The following is a 14632-nucleotide window of genomic DNA, read 5'->3' on the forward strand; positions in this document are numbered from 1 at the left end:
TAATGTCCCAATAAATTAATACTAGTGTATATGGGTCAGTGAAAAATAAGTGTTGAGCAATTAAAAAAATATCTTTAAACTAGTTTTAAAAGCAGCATCAGGTTTGTTAAAATGTACATTTTGTATTTTTGTTGGTTTTATATCATTTGAAATGATATTTGCACCATTTTTTACCAAAAGTAAGACTGAATGCTCCTGAAAATGTCAAATGGTGTAACCACAAAAGAATGATACATATTAACCTTTGTGTCGTCCTCCCGGGTCAAATTGACCCCGTCTGTTTTGACTGTTCCTCTTTCCTCCCTTCCGTCTGTCCTTCCTTCCTCCCTCCCTCCTTCCTTCTTTCCTTCTCTTTCCTTCCTTCCCTTCCTCTGTCCTTCTCTTTCTTTCCTTCCTCTCTCTTTCCTCCCTTCCTTCCTTCCTCCCTCCCTCCCTCCTTCTCTTTCTTTCCTCCCCCCTACCTTCCTTTCTCCCTCCCTCCCTCCTTCCTTCTTTCCTCCGTCCTTCCTTATGTCCTTTCCTCCCTTCTTCCCTTCCTTCTTCCTCCCTTCCATCCTCCCTTGACTCGAGGACAACAGGAGGGTTAAATGTTTTATCACCTACAGTGTATTTAAGTGGACTTATACTAATAATTACTTCATTTAAAACATGTAAATGTTTCCTGATCTCCATGGTTACCAGAGTAAATGTAATATTTAGAACAATTGTATTCCATTACCTTTATTTAATATAAAGTTATAATGTAAGATCATGCCAAACTAGTTGATATGGTGTTTTATTGACAATTTACTGTTTTTAAGCAAGTTGAATTATTTGGTACAAAGTTTTTATGGTTACACCACTTAGACATTTTTGCCATAATCCTCTAATATATTCTCTCAAAATGGATTAAAAGCAGAAATTTGATGCTGGGTCCACAAAAAAAGAATGTGTGCAAGTTATTCATACGTTTATTTTCACATTTTAACCCTTTAAATTTAAACTAAACCACATGGAGACAAAGACGTCACTGACTCTTATATATATGTGTGTTTCTTATATAAAGGCGATAATGTATTAAACCAAAGTCCCCATAAATAAATATAAGTGTGTATGTGTGTGTCTCCTTTGTCACGGTCCAGTAGCCACAAAGGTCAGCTGTTCGGAGGTGACGCACTTCAGCGAACGACTCTGGAGGAACATGAATGTGTGGCTCCGAGCCAAAGCCTGCGTTACTGCTCAATGGATTATTGTTGTGGCTAAGACGCTTACTTTCTTCTCCCTCAAAAAAAAATAAAAAATAAAAAGCCGGCTACTTTTTCATTTGCTACTGAGCAATAAGTCGGGGGGGGGCTTTAAAACAAGTGTCTCCCTCACATCTCGATGCATGAATATCATTAGAATAAATGTTTGCAGTGGGAGTCGCTCACATAATGAAGCGTGAAAGTTTACAGAGCGAGAAAAACGAGCCTGAAAACGAGCAAATGCAGCACAAAGCAACACTGAGCAGATGGAAGCAAAGTTTTAAGTTTTATTTAAGTCATAATTAAGTTGTTAATAATACACAGGATGCAGTAGCTTTAAATGCCTTAAACTGATTAATGGCTAAATAATGTGTGAAATTTAGTTGTTTTTTTTTCCCTTTTCTTACAATTTTCTATTATTTTTATTAATTAAATACATTTTCCATATTTTCTTGGTATTAAAACTTTCCTGAATCAGGTTAAAAAAACCAAAAAAACATCTATATCAGTCTTTCTTCAGTAATTGTTTGATATTCGTCCCTGTTTTCAACGTTATTCAGCCCAGTGTAATTATCATAGTCATAGTTTCATATTATTTCGGTTTTAAACCTCCAGCGGGACTTTTTCCTAAATTGGATTTCCTCTGTAATTGTTTTGTAGAGTTGTAAAATAAAGGGGGTAATTTTTATATTTGTCCCTGTTTGGTTTTAATTTTGGTTCAAGTGCTGTGTTTACTGTGTTTACTGTTTACTGTGTTTACTGTTTACTGTGTTTACTGTTTACTGTGTTTACTGAGTTTACTGTTTACTGTTTACTGTGTTTACTGTTTACTGTGTTTACTGTTTACTGTTTACTGTGTTTACTGTTTACTGTGTTTACTGTTTACTGTGTTTACTGTTTACTGTGTTTACTGTTTACTGTGTTTACTGTTTACTGTTTACTGTGTTTACTGTTTACTGTGTTTACTGTGTTTACTGTTTACTGTGTTTACTGTGTTTACTGTTTACTGTTTACTGTGTTTACTGTTTACTGTGTTTACTGTTTACTGTGTTTACTGTTTACTGTTTACTGTGTTTACTGTTTACTGTGTTTACTGTTTACTGTGTTTACTGTTTACTGTTTACTGTTTACTGTGTTTACTGTTTACTGTGTTTACTGTTTACTGTGTTTACTGTTTACTGTTTACTGTGTTTACTGTGTTTACTGTTTACTGTGTTTACTGTTTACTGTTTACTGTGTTTACTGTTTACTGTGTTTACTGTGTTTACTGTTTACTGTGTTTACTGTGTTTACTGTTTACTGTGTTTACTGTTTACTGTGTTTACTGTTTACTGTGTTTACTGTGTTTACTGTTTACTGTGTTTACAATGCTAATCATTTGAAAGCAAATCATTATTTCATGCTCTATTTTAGTCCAGCTTTTTGTTTTCTCTCTTTATTTTTCTGTACTCTGTTTACTTTTTATTATAATTGAGTTTTTAATTGTATGTTTTAATGTTTCCAATGTGTTTACTGTTTAACCATCCCTGTGATATTCTGTTTTTATGTGTATGAAATGCTCTGTATAAATAAAGCCGTACTAATTTTGGGTTGTTTTGTTATCTTGATTTTAATTTCCCATTTTTATCTCACTGTATTTATCCACTAGTCCTGAATGAAAGCAGAGAAAATACTGCACAGTATACAAATTATAAAACATCAGCGTTGGTCGTGTATAAATAACAGCGTTCCTAACAAAGAGAGAAAGCATGCTTCAGCTCTTCATGCTTCTTTAGGAGAAACTTTCTAAGTGTCATTAAAGAAGAGGAAGTGCAACAAGCACAGACTGCTATTTATTTTGTTAGTTGGATCTTAAATGTAACAGCAGCTATTCTTGGGTATAAAAAGCAGAACTCTTCGATCCGGTTTTCACTGAAAAACATTAACAGTCAGTCGTCCGAGCAGCTAATAACAAAAACATTTCTGACGAGTGAAGTGAGTCAAATTGAAAATAGCAAAGTGAGTAATCATTGCCGTCATCGTTAAAGTGAAGGAAAACAAACAAAGACTTCACTTTAACGGTTTGTTTTTCTTTCTGGTGGTTTTCTGAAACATTTTCACTAACCGCAATTTCATTGTTGGGAAATCACCTTTCATTTAAATAAAGCTGACTCTGGTGAGCTGCAGTTTATTTAAAAGGAAGTAGATTTACAACGCCTTGTAAATGTAAATGAATGCTTGTAAAACACCCAAATCAGCAGCGTGCATGAAGTCTGTAACGCTGCTCATCAAATGTTCAGCTCTGATTAGTCGTGTGTGTGTGAAGATCACACACACACACATGTATGAAAACATGACATAAAAATCACAGCTTCTTACGGCGTGTTGTAAAAGTTTAGCAGGTGTGAAAAAATGATTAAGTGAAAAAATAAAACCTAGAAAGAGAAAAACGTCTATTTGAATATTTATTAACCACAATAATAAGAAATATCTGCAGTAGAGAACAAATTCTATACTTCTAATTTTTACTTTTGCTAAGTTAGAGAGAGAGAGAAAGCGAAAGAGGGAGAGAGTGAGAGGAGAGAGAGACAGAGACAGAGAGAGAGAGAGTGTGAGATATAGAGAGAAGGAGAGAGAGAGAGAAGGAGAGAGAGAGTGAGAGGAGAGAGAGAGAGAGTGAGTGAGAGACAGAGAGAGAGTGAGAGAGTGAGAGAGAGAGACACACAGAGAGAGACAGAGACAGAGAGAGAGAGAGAGAAAGCGAAATAGGGAGAGAGTGAGAGTGAGAGAGAGAGTGAGTGAGTGAGAGAGAGAGAGACAGAGACAGAGAGAGAGTGAGAGAGAGAAAGAGAGAGAAGGAGAGAGAGAGAAGGAGAGAGAGAAAGACAGAGAGAGAGAGAGTGAGCGAGAGAGAGCACACGGAGGGTTTCACTGCTTTGCTCAAAGACTCATGAGTGATGATTTTATGGGAATTAAACCTGGAATAAAAATGTCGTCTTCAGAAACTCTGATAAAAGTCTCCAAGAACAACAACCGGCTGTAAAGGCAGAACGATGCGGCTCATTCAGTTTTCAAGAAAGATGGAAATTATCCCAGAATATGAAGATTTCAGGAGGTTTTTTTTTAGCTTTCTGACTTTCATTTTTTTTTGTGTAGCTTTTGATTCATGTTCCTCCAGACTACAGACTGAGAGAGAGAGAAAGAAAGACAGAGACAGAGAGAGAGATAAAGAAAGAGAGAGAAAGAGACAAAGAGACAGAGAAAGAAAGAGAGAGACAGAGGGAGAGAGAGGGACAGAGAGAGAGGGAGAGGGAGAGAGAGAGAGAGAAAGAGAGAGAGAGAAAGAGAGAGAGAAAGAAAGAGATAAAGAGAGAGAAAGACAGAGAGAGAGAGAGAGAGAGGGAGAGAGAGGTTTATATCCTCACAAGTCAAACTGAACTGCTCTTGTAGCTGCAGCAGGAGGAAGAAGGGAAGAGAAAGAAGAGAAGGAGGAGAAAGAGGAGAAGAAAGAGAAGGATGCATTTAACAGCCTATAAGTTACAGTAGAAGCTTGTTGGGAGTCAAGCTGACAGCAGTTTTCCTCTGATCGATCAGAAGAGTTCAGACACAGAGAAGCCGCTCGTTAAAGAAGTCCTGAGTGACATCATCACAGCTGAAACCTAACCAGCATTCAGCAGGTAGACGCTGTTACTGTCATCTTATTTCTCCTCCACTAATGATTACTACACTTCCTGTTGTTTATATTTTTATATAACCGACTGGCTGAACATCAACATCTGAAGCTTGGGGAGTTTTCCTGATCTGTTTCACACAGCGTAAACATTCTGACTCTCTGCAGGATGTGTTATATTTCATTTCTATTAATAGACTCCTGTCCTACAGTCCTGATTAATTATGGAAACTACAGAGAAAAGTAACAAGATGATAAGAGAGATACTTACTGGTAGGTCTGTGAAGGCAATACCTGCAGAGGGAGAGGGAGAGAGAGAGAGAGAGAGGGAGAGAGAGAGAGAGAGAGAGAGGGAGAGAGAGAGAGAGAGAGAGAGAGTCAGCATGAAGAAGAAGAAGAATCCACAGAAGTTAGGGTTTAATTAGGGTGAAAGAAAAATGGCTCATGTGATTTAATGTTACTGGATAAACTTGATAAACACTGAAAGTTTTTACCTTTTAAAGATAAAGATACATTTATTGATCCCACAGTGGGGAAAATTAATTGCTACAGCAGCTCAAAAAAAATAGTGATATAGAAAAAACAACAAACAAAAACAAATATATACAACAATAAAATTAAAAACTAAATAAAAAGACCCTAAAATGCAATTATAACACACACACACACACACACACACACACACACACACACACACACATATATATATATATATATATACACAACAACACAATTATAAACTAAGTAAAAGGACCCTAAAGTGCAACTATAGTGCAGCATTGTACAGTCTGACTGCATAATAAAGCAGCATGTGAAGAAGTCTTCAAGCAGGGAAATTAAAATACTTCTGCTCACTGTCTTGTTTATAGCTGGTTTATATCATCAGATATATAATAAATACACACATTTAACACACCAGCAGTTTTATTGCTTTACTTTAACAAACACTCATAGCTGCCTTTTATGTTTGCTTTTACATCATAACTGTCTCAGGCCATTTTTATTCATCTATTTATCAATCAAACTTTATTTATATAGAAGCTTTTTATTCAGGTTAATGTAGTTTAAAGTGTATCAGAGTTAAATGATAAGCTGATGATAAGACAGAAGAAGTGATAACATAAAGAAAAGGAATAAAAATGATGAGAAAATAAATGCAAAGATCAAATTAAATAGAAAAAACAGAGTATAATGCATGCAAGAGAAAAATAAGGATGAAAAAAAATTGTTTAGAAAATTTAAATAAAGTAAAATAAATAAATAATAATGAGAATAAGAGAAAAAGTTTATTCAAATTTAGAGTAAAAACTCGATTAAAATAGAAAAAAAAGAAGAGAAAAAGTTTAATAAAAGCTAGACGACTTAAACTAGGTTAAAAAAGAGATTAACAGACAGAAGCAGCATGAATAATATATAATATATATGATAATAATAATAAAATAATATAATATAAACTAAAGTAGAAGCTCACCTAAGCTGTGGCCGTTCTTTGTGTAGAAGCAGGTGTTGTTGATGAGGTTAACGCAGCAGCCGATCACATCGCCTGTTGTAAACGTGGGTCCGTAAGGTTGCCCGGTGCCAGAGGAGCAGAAGGAGTGGCCGTCGTCTCCGTGGTAACCATACGAGTGCTTGTCCCAACCTGGAGGAGGAGAGGAAAAAGTGTCAGAGAGAAGTGGGGAAATGAAAAGGTGTAAAAAGCCCAACAGATGGTTCGTTATGTGACTAATAAAAACACACACACACACACACACACACACACACACACACACACACACACACACACACACACACACACACACACACACACACACACACACACACACACACACACACACACACACACACACACACACACACACACACACACTAAATCAAAGGACACATATTATATTTTTCCATCTTGTGTTTTCAAACTTTCTGACATTTGTGACCAATAAACTTGACAAAAGCTTCACTCAGGAAGTCATGATGAGGACTTCAGTGCTGTGATGATATGTGAGTAGATCAGGGGGGTCAAACATAAGGCTCCTGTCCCAAAACTGGCCCTCCTTGAGATAACTGACTTGCAATGATATTCATATGTGAAAGACAAATTTTCCTCAGTGGGCTTGGACTTATTTTATTAGCATCTCTCACAATGATAACCCCAGATTAACTAAACTATTGAGCATATTTGAGACTATTTATCTATTACAAACAAGCTTTTTCTGTGATGAACCTCAATAAAACTAAACTAGATTAGGATTTGACTCCTAATATTGAAGCACGTGTAAAGATGAAGACTTTAGAAATGTCAATAATTTTTTTTTAGACTCCGGCTGTTCATCAGTTTTTAAATATATTGTTTATTATAGTAAAGTTATATTATATAATATATAGGTTAATATGCAATGGTTTTACTGGTTCGGCCCACTAGAGACTAAATTGGGTTGTATGTGGCACCTAAACTGAAATGAGTTAGACATCCATGGAGTGGACAAAATAATAAGAACAGTTAATTAATCTGCACCATCACCTCAAGATAAATATCGACCAAAACTGCACAAAAAATAATGTTTAGACTCCAGAAACTAAACGCTGCAATCCGTGTTTCTATTATATTCTGTGCCTTTATTTTTTTATTACGCAATCTCTGTTTTGAGGAGAAAAATGTGCATAAAGGGCAAACACAGCCCATGTTAGTTTTTTGTTTATTTCTTTCTTTTCTTTTTAAAAACTTTGGAAACATAAGCAGCCAAAAAAATGAAATGGTGGTGCATTCTGAAATTCCAGCGCTTCAGTAAATACTGGTGTGTTTTGGTAACAGAAACCTGCAACTAGAAGCAGTCGAGCATGAAGGCTGCGAGGCGGAAATATACATTAATAATCACAACATCCTACGAGGCCAGAGAGCAGACTGAGGGTTTCACTGCTTTGCTCAAAGACTCATGACTGATGATTTTATGGGAATTAAACCTGAGAGAAAAATCAGTCTTCTAAAACTCTGATAAAAGTCTCCAAGAACAACAACCGGCTGTGAGCGGAGAACGATCCGGCTCATTCAGGTTTTCAAGAAAGCTGGAAATTATCCCAGAATATGAAAATTTCAGGAGGTTTTTTAGCTTTTTAACTTTCAGATTTTCTTTTTTTTGTCTAGCTTTTGATTCATGTTCCTCCAGACTACAGACCTACCAACCTGCAACAGCTGAAGATTAAATACACATTTTAAGGGTTACTCTTCACTTTAAGCTTTTTATCCTCCTGTATTATTCTATTTTACCTTCATTTTATTCCCAATTTAACACTTTTAATGATATTTAAATGTCTTTTTATGTCGCCATGTGTTGCTTTTATATCCTTTTTGATGCATTTTATGTTTTATGTAAAGCACTTTGAATTACCTTGTTGTTGAAATGTGCTGTACAAATAAATCAGCCTTAATCTGAGTGTCTATATTACTTGTGGTGAGCATAAAATAGATGAATTCTGATATTTGTCACAGTTGTTAAACAAGGCTGTGACTCTGATACTTATTTCCTATCAACTTTCTAAATATTTGACTCCTTTTTAACAAGTGTCTTCCACCTAAAAGCCACAGATTCTGACTTTTAAGTGAAGTAAACACATAAATAAATGTCCTGTGTGTTGATAAGGAGTAAAACGTCCAGTTGTTATTTCTCAGGGAAGAAGAAGAAACAGCCTCTGCAGGGTTGTTTAACTTTAGAAACCCAGCAACAGGATCCTGTGAGTTACTGCTGAGCTGCTGAATCCATCCCGCCGTCGCCTCATTTATCACTTAGAAGAGAAGCACTCCACTCCGCAGCAGTCTGGCATCGGCTCCTCACAATTAGCGAGTTTTCATTAGCATGCATCCATCAGCTGGGACTGTGCAGCTTGCTATGGCGGGGGGGGGGGGGCTCTTGTTATCTTCCTCTGGAGACACGGGAGCTGGTGGGTGGGTCCAGCTCTCGGACTGGTGAAGGAGGGAGTGTTTGGTCTGATAACCTCCGTGGAAGTCGGTGACGTCTGCGAGCAGCAACACTGACAAAATACTGTGTCTGTCTATTTAATCTGTGCACACCACATTTATTTATGTCTTTAAAGTTTTTTTTTTATCGTGTGCTTCCCTAAAGAAACCAAGACTGTTATTTTAATGTAAACACTAAAATATAACTGAAGTCGGGCTGATACTGGAGATTTGAGACTGCCTTAGTTAAATTTTACTTTAGTTTTAATATTATTTCATTTTAAACATGAGGCCCGTCCTACATGGGATTATAAGATATCACTATTTTAAAAAGCAGACTATGTTGATATTGAAGAGTAAAGCTCAACTGATGCTGATACTGATATTAGAGAGTAGAGACTGATAATCTTATATATATACAGAATATTAACACTTTCTTTTGTGTGTTTTTGTGCAATGACCCTTTAAATGTAATTATCAGACATTTATTATATAGATATGTAATGGAGGCCTGATATTTTAAAAGGTAAACAATAAACTTTAAAGTGCTGAAACAGTAAACTGCACTGAGAATTTAGTTTGAATTAAACTTGAATTAAGAAAAAAAGAAAGAAAAAGAAAAAGAAAAGAAATGTATCAGTGTATATCAGACGTAATATACACTAATACTGTTATATCTGTGATAAATATCAGTCAGCTGATCAGGCTCTATGGAAGAGTAACAAAGAAGAAAGGCTGAACTATCAATGCAAGTTGATTTTGTTTGTTTGTTGTTTTTTAACGTAATATTTCTGATAAGGATCTTTTCAATTTGGTTATTAAACAATTGAAAACAATCTATAACCTATAAATAGATCTTTTTCTGACAGATAAACACTGGCGGTGACGCTGTGGAAAAGTTAACTATATCTTTATATCTCTGGTGTTTCTGTGCTGCAGTGTCTTCTTACATCAGCTGATATATATAAACGCCAATATGAGAGTCATACGCTGCTGCTGCTGCTGCTGCTGGTGGTGTGTTCAGTGTCCCTCAAATCTTTTAACTCTCTTTGTCTCCAGATGCAACGATGTGTTTGAGAGTCTAGTTTTCAGTATGTTGACCCAGAAGTCCTTTTATCAAGACACAGCTGGAAAAAAAAGAGATAAAACTAATATTGTGCAGGATTGATTTAAATGTCCATATCTTCTGTTGTTGATTGAATATTACTACTTTAAAAAGTTATTACTATATTCTATCAATTAGGTAATTTCACAGTAACTAATTAAACACTAAATACTGGTTATACATCCCTGGACAGATGTTTGTTAGTTTGTATTTATGGTGCAGTTCTTTCTATTGTCTACTTCATCTTTTTATTGTGCTTCTATTGTGTTATCTATTTATTCTGTTTTATCTTGTTGTGAAACCTTGTGTTTGTTAAAATCGTGCAATATAAATAAAGCGGATTGGATTGCAGAGGTTCTTCACTGGTTTCATCTCAGAGTCCAGATTCAGCTTATGGTCCAAACTGACCAACTCAACATCTATTCAGTAGATTTCTATGTATTTATTTCACCTGTCAGAGGATCAAACGCAGGATGTTTCTGTTTGTGAGGAGCAGAGTTAACTACAGCTGCCCCGTCACACAATGAAAATAACTCAGTACATAAACAACTGAGGCTTAAAGCTCAGTAAAATAAGAAGCAGTGCAGCAAAAAGAGAGACATCAGGGCTCAAAAACAACACTAGAAGTATTGGAAGAATAATTAATTCAGTCTTATTGAAAAAAAAAGGTTATTTTGCTGATTCTGCAATACTGAGAAGGAAAGTTGTTGTTTTAAGTCAAATCAAAACAGATTTATTTCTTATTATTTTGTGTTCAGCATCAGTAAAACTTGAGCTGAATATATTCTGATACAGTCTGAAACTTCTGTGAGAACCGGAAACAGTTCACGGATGTGAAAAGTGAAAGTCACGTGACCCACAAAGCCGGCATCAATAGGTTAGTGTCGCTGTAAAGCTGCTCTTTGTAGCGCCGGAAACAAGGAAGCAGGATGTGGTACTTCAAAATAAAAGCATTGTTCAAAAAAATTCACTACAATTTAAAAGTAGTGTTGTTGTTTTTTCGACCCAAATGTTTATAATAAGTACAAAGTTTGTTTTAAGACTGAGACCCACTACTAAAAGTCGTCTACATACACATGATAGGACACTTATTTTAAACACTCGACTAATCGATTATTGATTTAATTGACAACTATTTTGATAACCAACTAATCGAGTCTTTTTTTTTTTAGGAGAAAAAGTCAAATTCTCTGATTCCAGTTTCTTATATAAGAATATTTTCTATTTTTTCTAGTATATGACAGTAAAGTGAAGATCTTTGGGTTGTGGACTGTTGACATGAGACATTTGAGGACGTCTTCTCGGGGCTTTGGGGAACAGTGATCGACATGTTTCACTATTTTATAAACCAAAAGCCGAAGACATTGATTGTTTTTATTTACTTTTTGTATTAATAGCAGCAAAGTTGATTAACCTTCCTGTCGTCCTCCCGGGTCAAACTGACCCCGTCTGTTTTGACTGTTCCTTCTTTCCTCCCTCCCTCCTTCTCTCTTTCTTTCCTCCCCCCTACCGTCCTCCCTCCTTTCGTCCTTCCTTCCTCCCTCCTTCCTTCATCCTTCCTCCCTCCCTCCTTTCCTTCCTTCCTTCCATCTTCCCTCTTTCCCTCCTTCCTCCCTCCTTCTTCCTTCCCTCCTTCTTTCCTTCCTTCCCTCTTTCCTCCCTCCCTTCCTCCCCTCTTTCCTCCCTCCCTCCCTTCCTTCCTCCCTTGACTCAAGGACAACAGGAGGGTTAAAAGATGTATACACTGATTTTTAAAAAGGAAACCAGGTAGAGAGCCTTTTCTCTTCTATGTTTATTGTTGCTCTTCAACAAGCAAAAGTATTTATCTGATTAATCGATGGAATAATTTATAGAATACTTGATTACTAGACTACTAGACTATCTCCAGACTTATCACACACATGTCGAACCCTTCATCTCCAACATCAGGAGAAAATAAAAGTGCTTTTTATGTAACTGACAACATTGTGAAATCCAGAGTCTCACAGTCACACCTACAGCGAGCAAATAGCAGGTAACACAGAATCACATCCACACACACATACAGTCAAAAAGATGGACGATACACAGAAGACGCAGACGCAGACAGGCCCAAACCAACTGATTCCTCTCACCACACCCAAAGTTTAGCAACACCAATAAACACTGACACGAAACACTGACGATAATGCATCATCTTACCGGGGAGTCTGTTCATGTTTACGCCCTGAGCTGAGAGGCCGATGCCCATGTACCTGCAGAACAGAGACAGGTGAGAGGTTAGTTAAAGAGCAGAACAAGAAAAAAAACTACTTTACTGATAAATTAAAAAGAGTTTAAAGCCTCATTTACAGTCCTGTGAGGCCGTCAGACTCATTACAGACAAAGAAAAAGTGTTTGACGGATGAAAAACAGGTCGACCGATGTTGCTATTCTTAGATCTTTATCACTGGTGGTGCTTATAGTGACCATGTTATGAGTTTTAAATGCTAAATGCTCTGCCTCTCTTGATAAGCTGCCTCTCTTCATGCATCTACCTCACACAAGACCTCCTGATCTCTCACCATAACCTCTGTAACTCTGACGGAAAGCTACTGAAATGTGGATTTTTATCATTTATTTTATGTGTTAATTGCTTCAAAACAACCCAGACACTCTTAAGGATGACAAATGGGTATCATGAAGATTTTAATTGTGGTTTCACTTCATTTGATTTTTGGGGTTTTATTCAGACTCCTCACACATAAATCAGCATCATATAGAAGAGCCACAAGTAACTAAATATGGCTAAGAGCTTGCTTGTTGACAGATTATGTATTGATGTGATGATGACAGCATGCTCAAAGACACTCTCAGGTATGAAGAGAAGGACAATAGTACTGTAATTTCCTGTGTGAGATCATCATCTTTCTTTAAAAAGGATTTCTGATGAAAGAAAGAACCGAGGGCTTCCTGCAGCTTCCCCGGTTAGCAGCAGCTGCTACACTTCAGTATTGAGCTGTAACCAAATGTCCATTTTTTGGTTGAAAATGCAGATGCAAGTTTTAGGTCTTTAATCACAAAAAGCAGCAACAATGAGTCACAATGCTGCAGGGTTCACATGTAAATCCAGATTAGACTAGTCTAGTTGTGTGGGCTTTCATTGTTACCACAGTTGGTTTGTTTTGTTTTTTTAAAGCTTTGAGCAATTCTCCACTTTGCATCCATAACAGGTTATTGTACATCACCCAGCATGTTAGCAGCTTATTAGATATGATAGTTGACTTTGTGTCTCATTCATAGGATTGATGGAATTGACACATTTTTTATTATACACCAGAAAAAGCTCCCAATTGTGTTTTATAGTGTCATATTCACAAGCTTATGTCTTGCAAGGTAAAATGTATAGTTGGTAACAATAAGCACACAAGCCGGTAAGCATGCTAATGTGCTAATGTGTTAACCTTTACATACTGTTCATATTCTGACTCATAATTAGTCTCTACACCAATTCACATTCATAAATTCCCAGTCAGTCATTGATAAATGTGTGAATAATCTTGTGGGAAAGAAGACATTCACAATCACTATTTTATGGTCCAGGAGAACAATAACATGTTTAAATATTAACATTTTTTTGATAAAAACATGTCAAATGTATACATTTGCATATATAAACATGTATATCAGCTGCACAGAAATTAATAAATGATGGATTTTATCTCCATTTTTTTGTATAGTGTGGGTCACATTAGGAAAAGTTTGGGTAGAATAAATGTGTATATGGTGATTTTACAGCTCTCAAATGTAAACAAATTGGGTCAAATATGACTCTGAATAGTATGTAAGGGTTAATATGCTAATATTTAGTATGTAACATTTCAGGTTTATATTTGCATTTCAATCATAAAGTTATTAATATGCAGTAAAATGTGCCAAAAAACAGGTCAGAATACTGACTAACATGCAAATTTTACATTTAGCCCATGTAAACTCCTGTATAGAAAGTTAAAATGTGCTGGTGGAGCTGAATGAAAAGTCAGAGGATCCCCAAAATAATCGGCACACCACTACAAGGGATCGTGAATATCAGCAGCAAGTTTCATGCCAGTCCACTAAATAATCCTCCAGATATTTCACCTTTTATACCCAAGTGTGAGATGTAGATGTGGTGTTTTGTTCTTCTTACCCGTCTCTGCCTTTGCTGATGATCTTGACCTCGAAGTAGTAGACACCGCAGGCGGCTGGGATGGGGTGAGTGGCCCGTACAGATGCTGCATCTTTAGGGGTTTTACCGTGACCTTCGGGGGGAAAAAAAAAGAGAGAAAAGAGCGACAGAGTGGTCAGTAGTAGAAACAGACTGATAGTTGCTCGGACAGTAAGCCGGATCGACGTCTGTGTGAAACGGACAGTCAGCTGATTCACATCTGAATCTGACAATTATGATACAATGACTCTGCTTTGTTTGGCTCAATTTAAAAACAACAACAACAGCATAATAATGATTCTAATTCACAGCTAAAATGAAGGATCTCTGTATAAAAAGAGCCTCATGAAGATGTACAAAAGCTTTCACACCGATAAAAATCATGAAGTTTAATTAAAGCACAATGAAGGATGTGGATTTTTAGCTCAAGTTTTAGCTCAACCCTAAAAATGTTAAGAGGAAGAACTTTATAAAAAGCTTCTTCTACTGGTCAGTATGAACAGGAAGGATGATCACAGCAAGAAAAGAACTGACTGTCATTTTA

General features: G+C 36.4%; 1 protein-coding gene across 1 annotated transcript in view; it reads right to left on the minus strand.

Moving 5' to 3' along the window:
* The window catches only part of ranbp9 (RAN binding protein 9), a 33075-nt gene that overhangs the window by 13427 nt on the left and 5016 nt on the right, over positions 1–14632 (minus strand). The window contains exons 2-5 of the mRNA XM_062429577.1: positions 14071–14182; positions 12105–12157; positions 6344–6511; positions 5144–5166 (exon numbers count right to left, since the gene is read on the minus strand). Of these exons, the coding sequence (XP_062285561.1) occupies positions 5144–5166; positions 6344–6511; positions 12105–12157; positions 14071–14182 (356 nt within the window). The remainder of the gene's footprint in view (positions 1–5143; positions 5167–6343; positions 6512–12104; positions 12158–14070; positions 14183–14632) is intronic.

This window comes from Scomber scombrus, chromosome 11, assembly GCF_963691925.1.
Source record: "Scomber scombrus chromosome 11, fScoSco1.1, whole genome shotgun sequence".
Taxonomy (NCBI): Eukaryota; Metazoa; Chordata; class Actinopteri; order Scombriformes; family Scombridae; genus Scomber; species Scomber scombrus.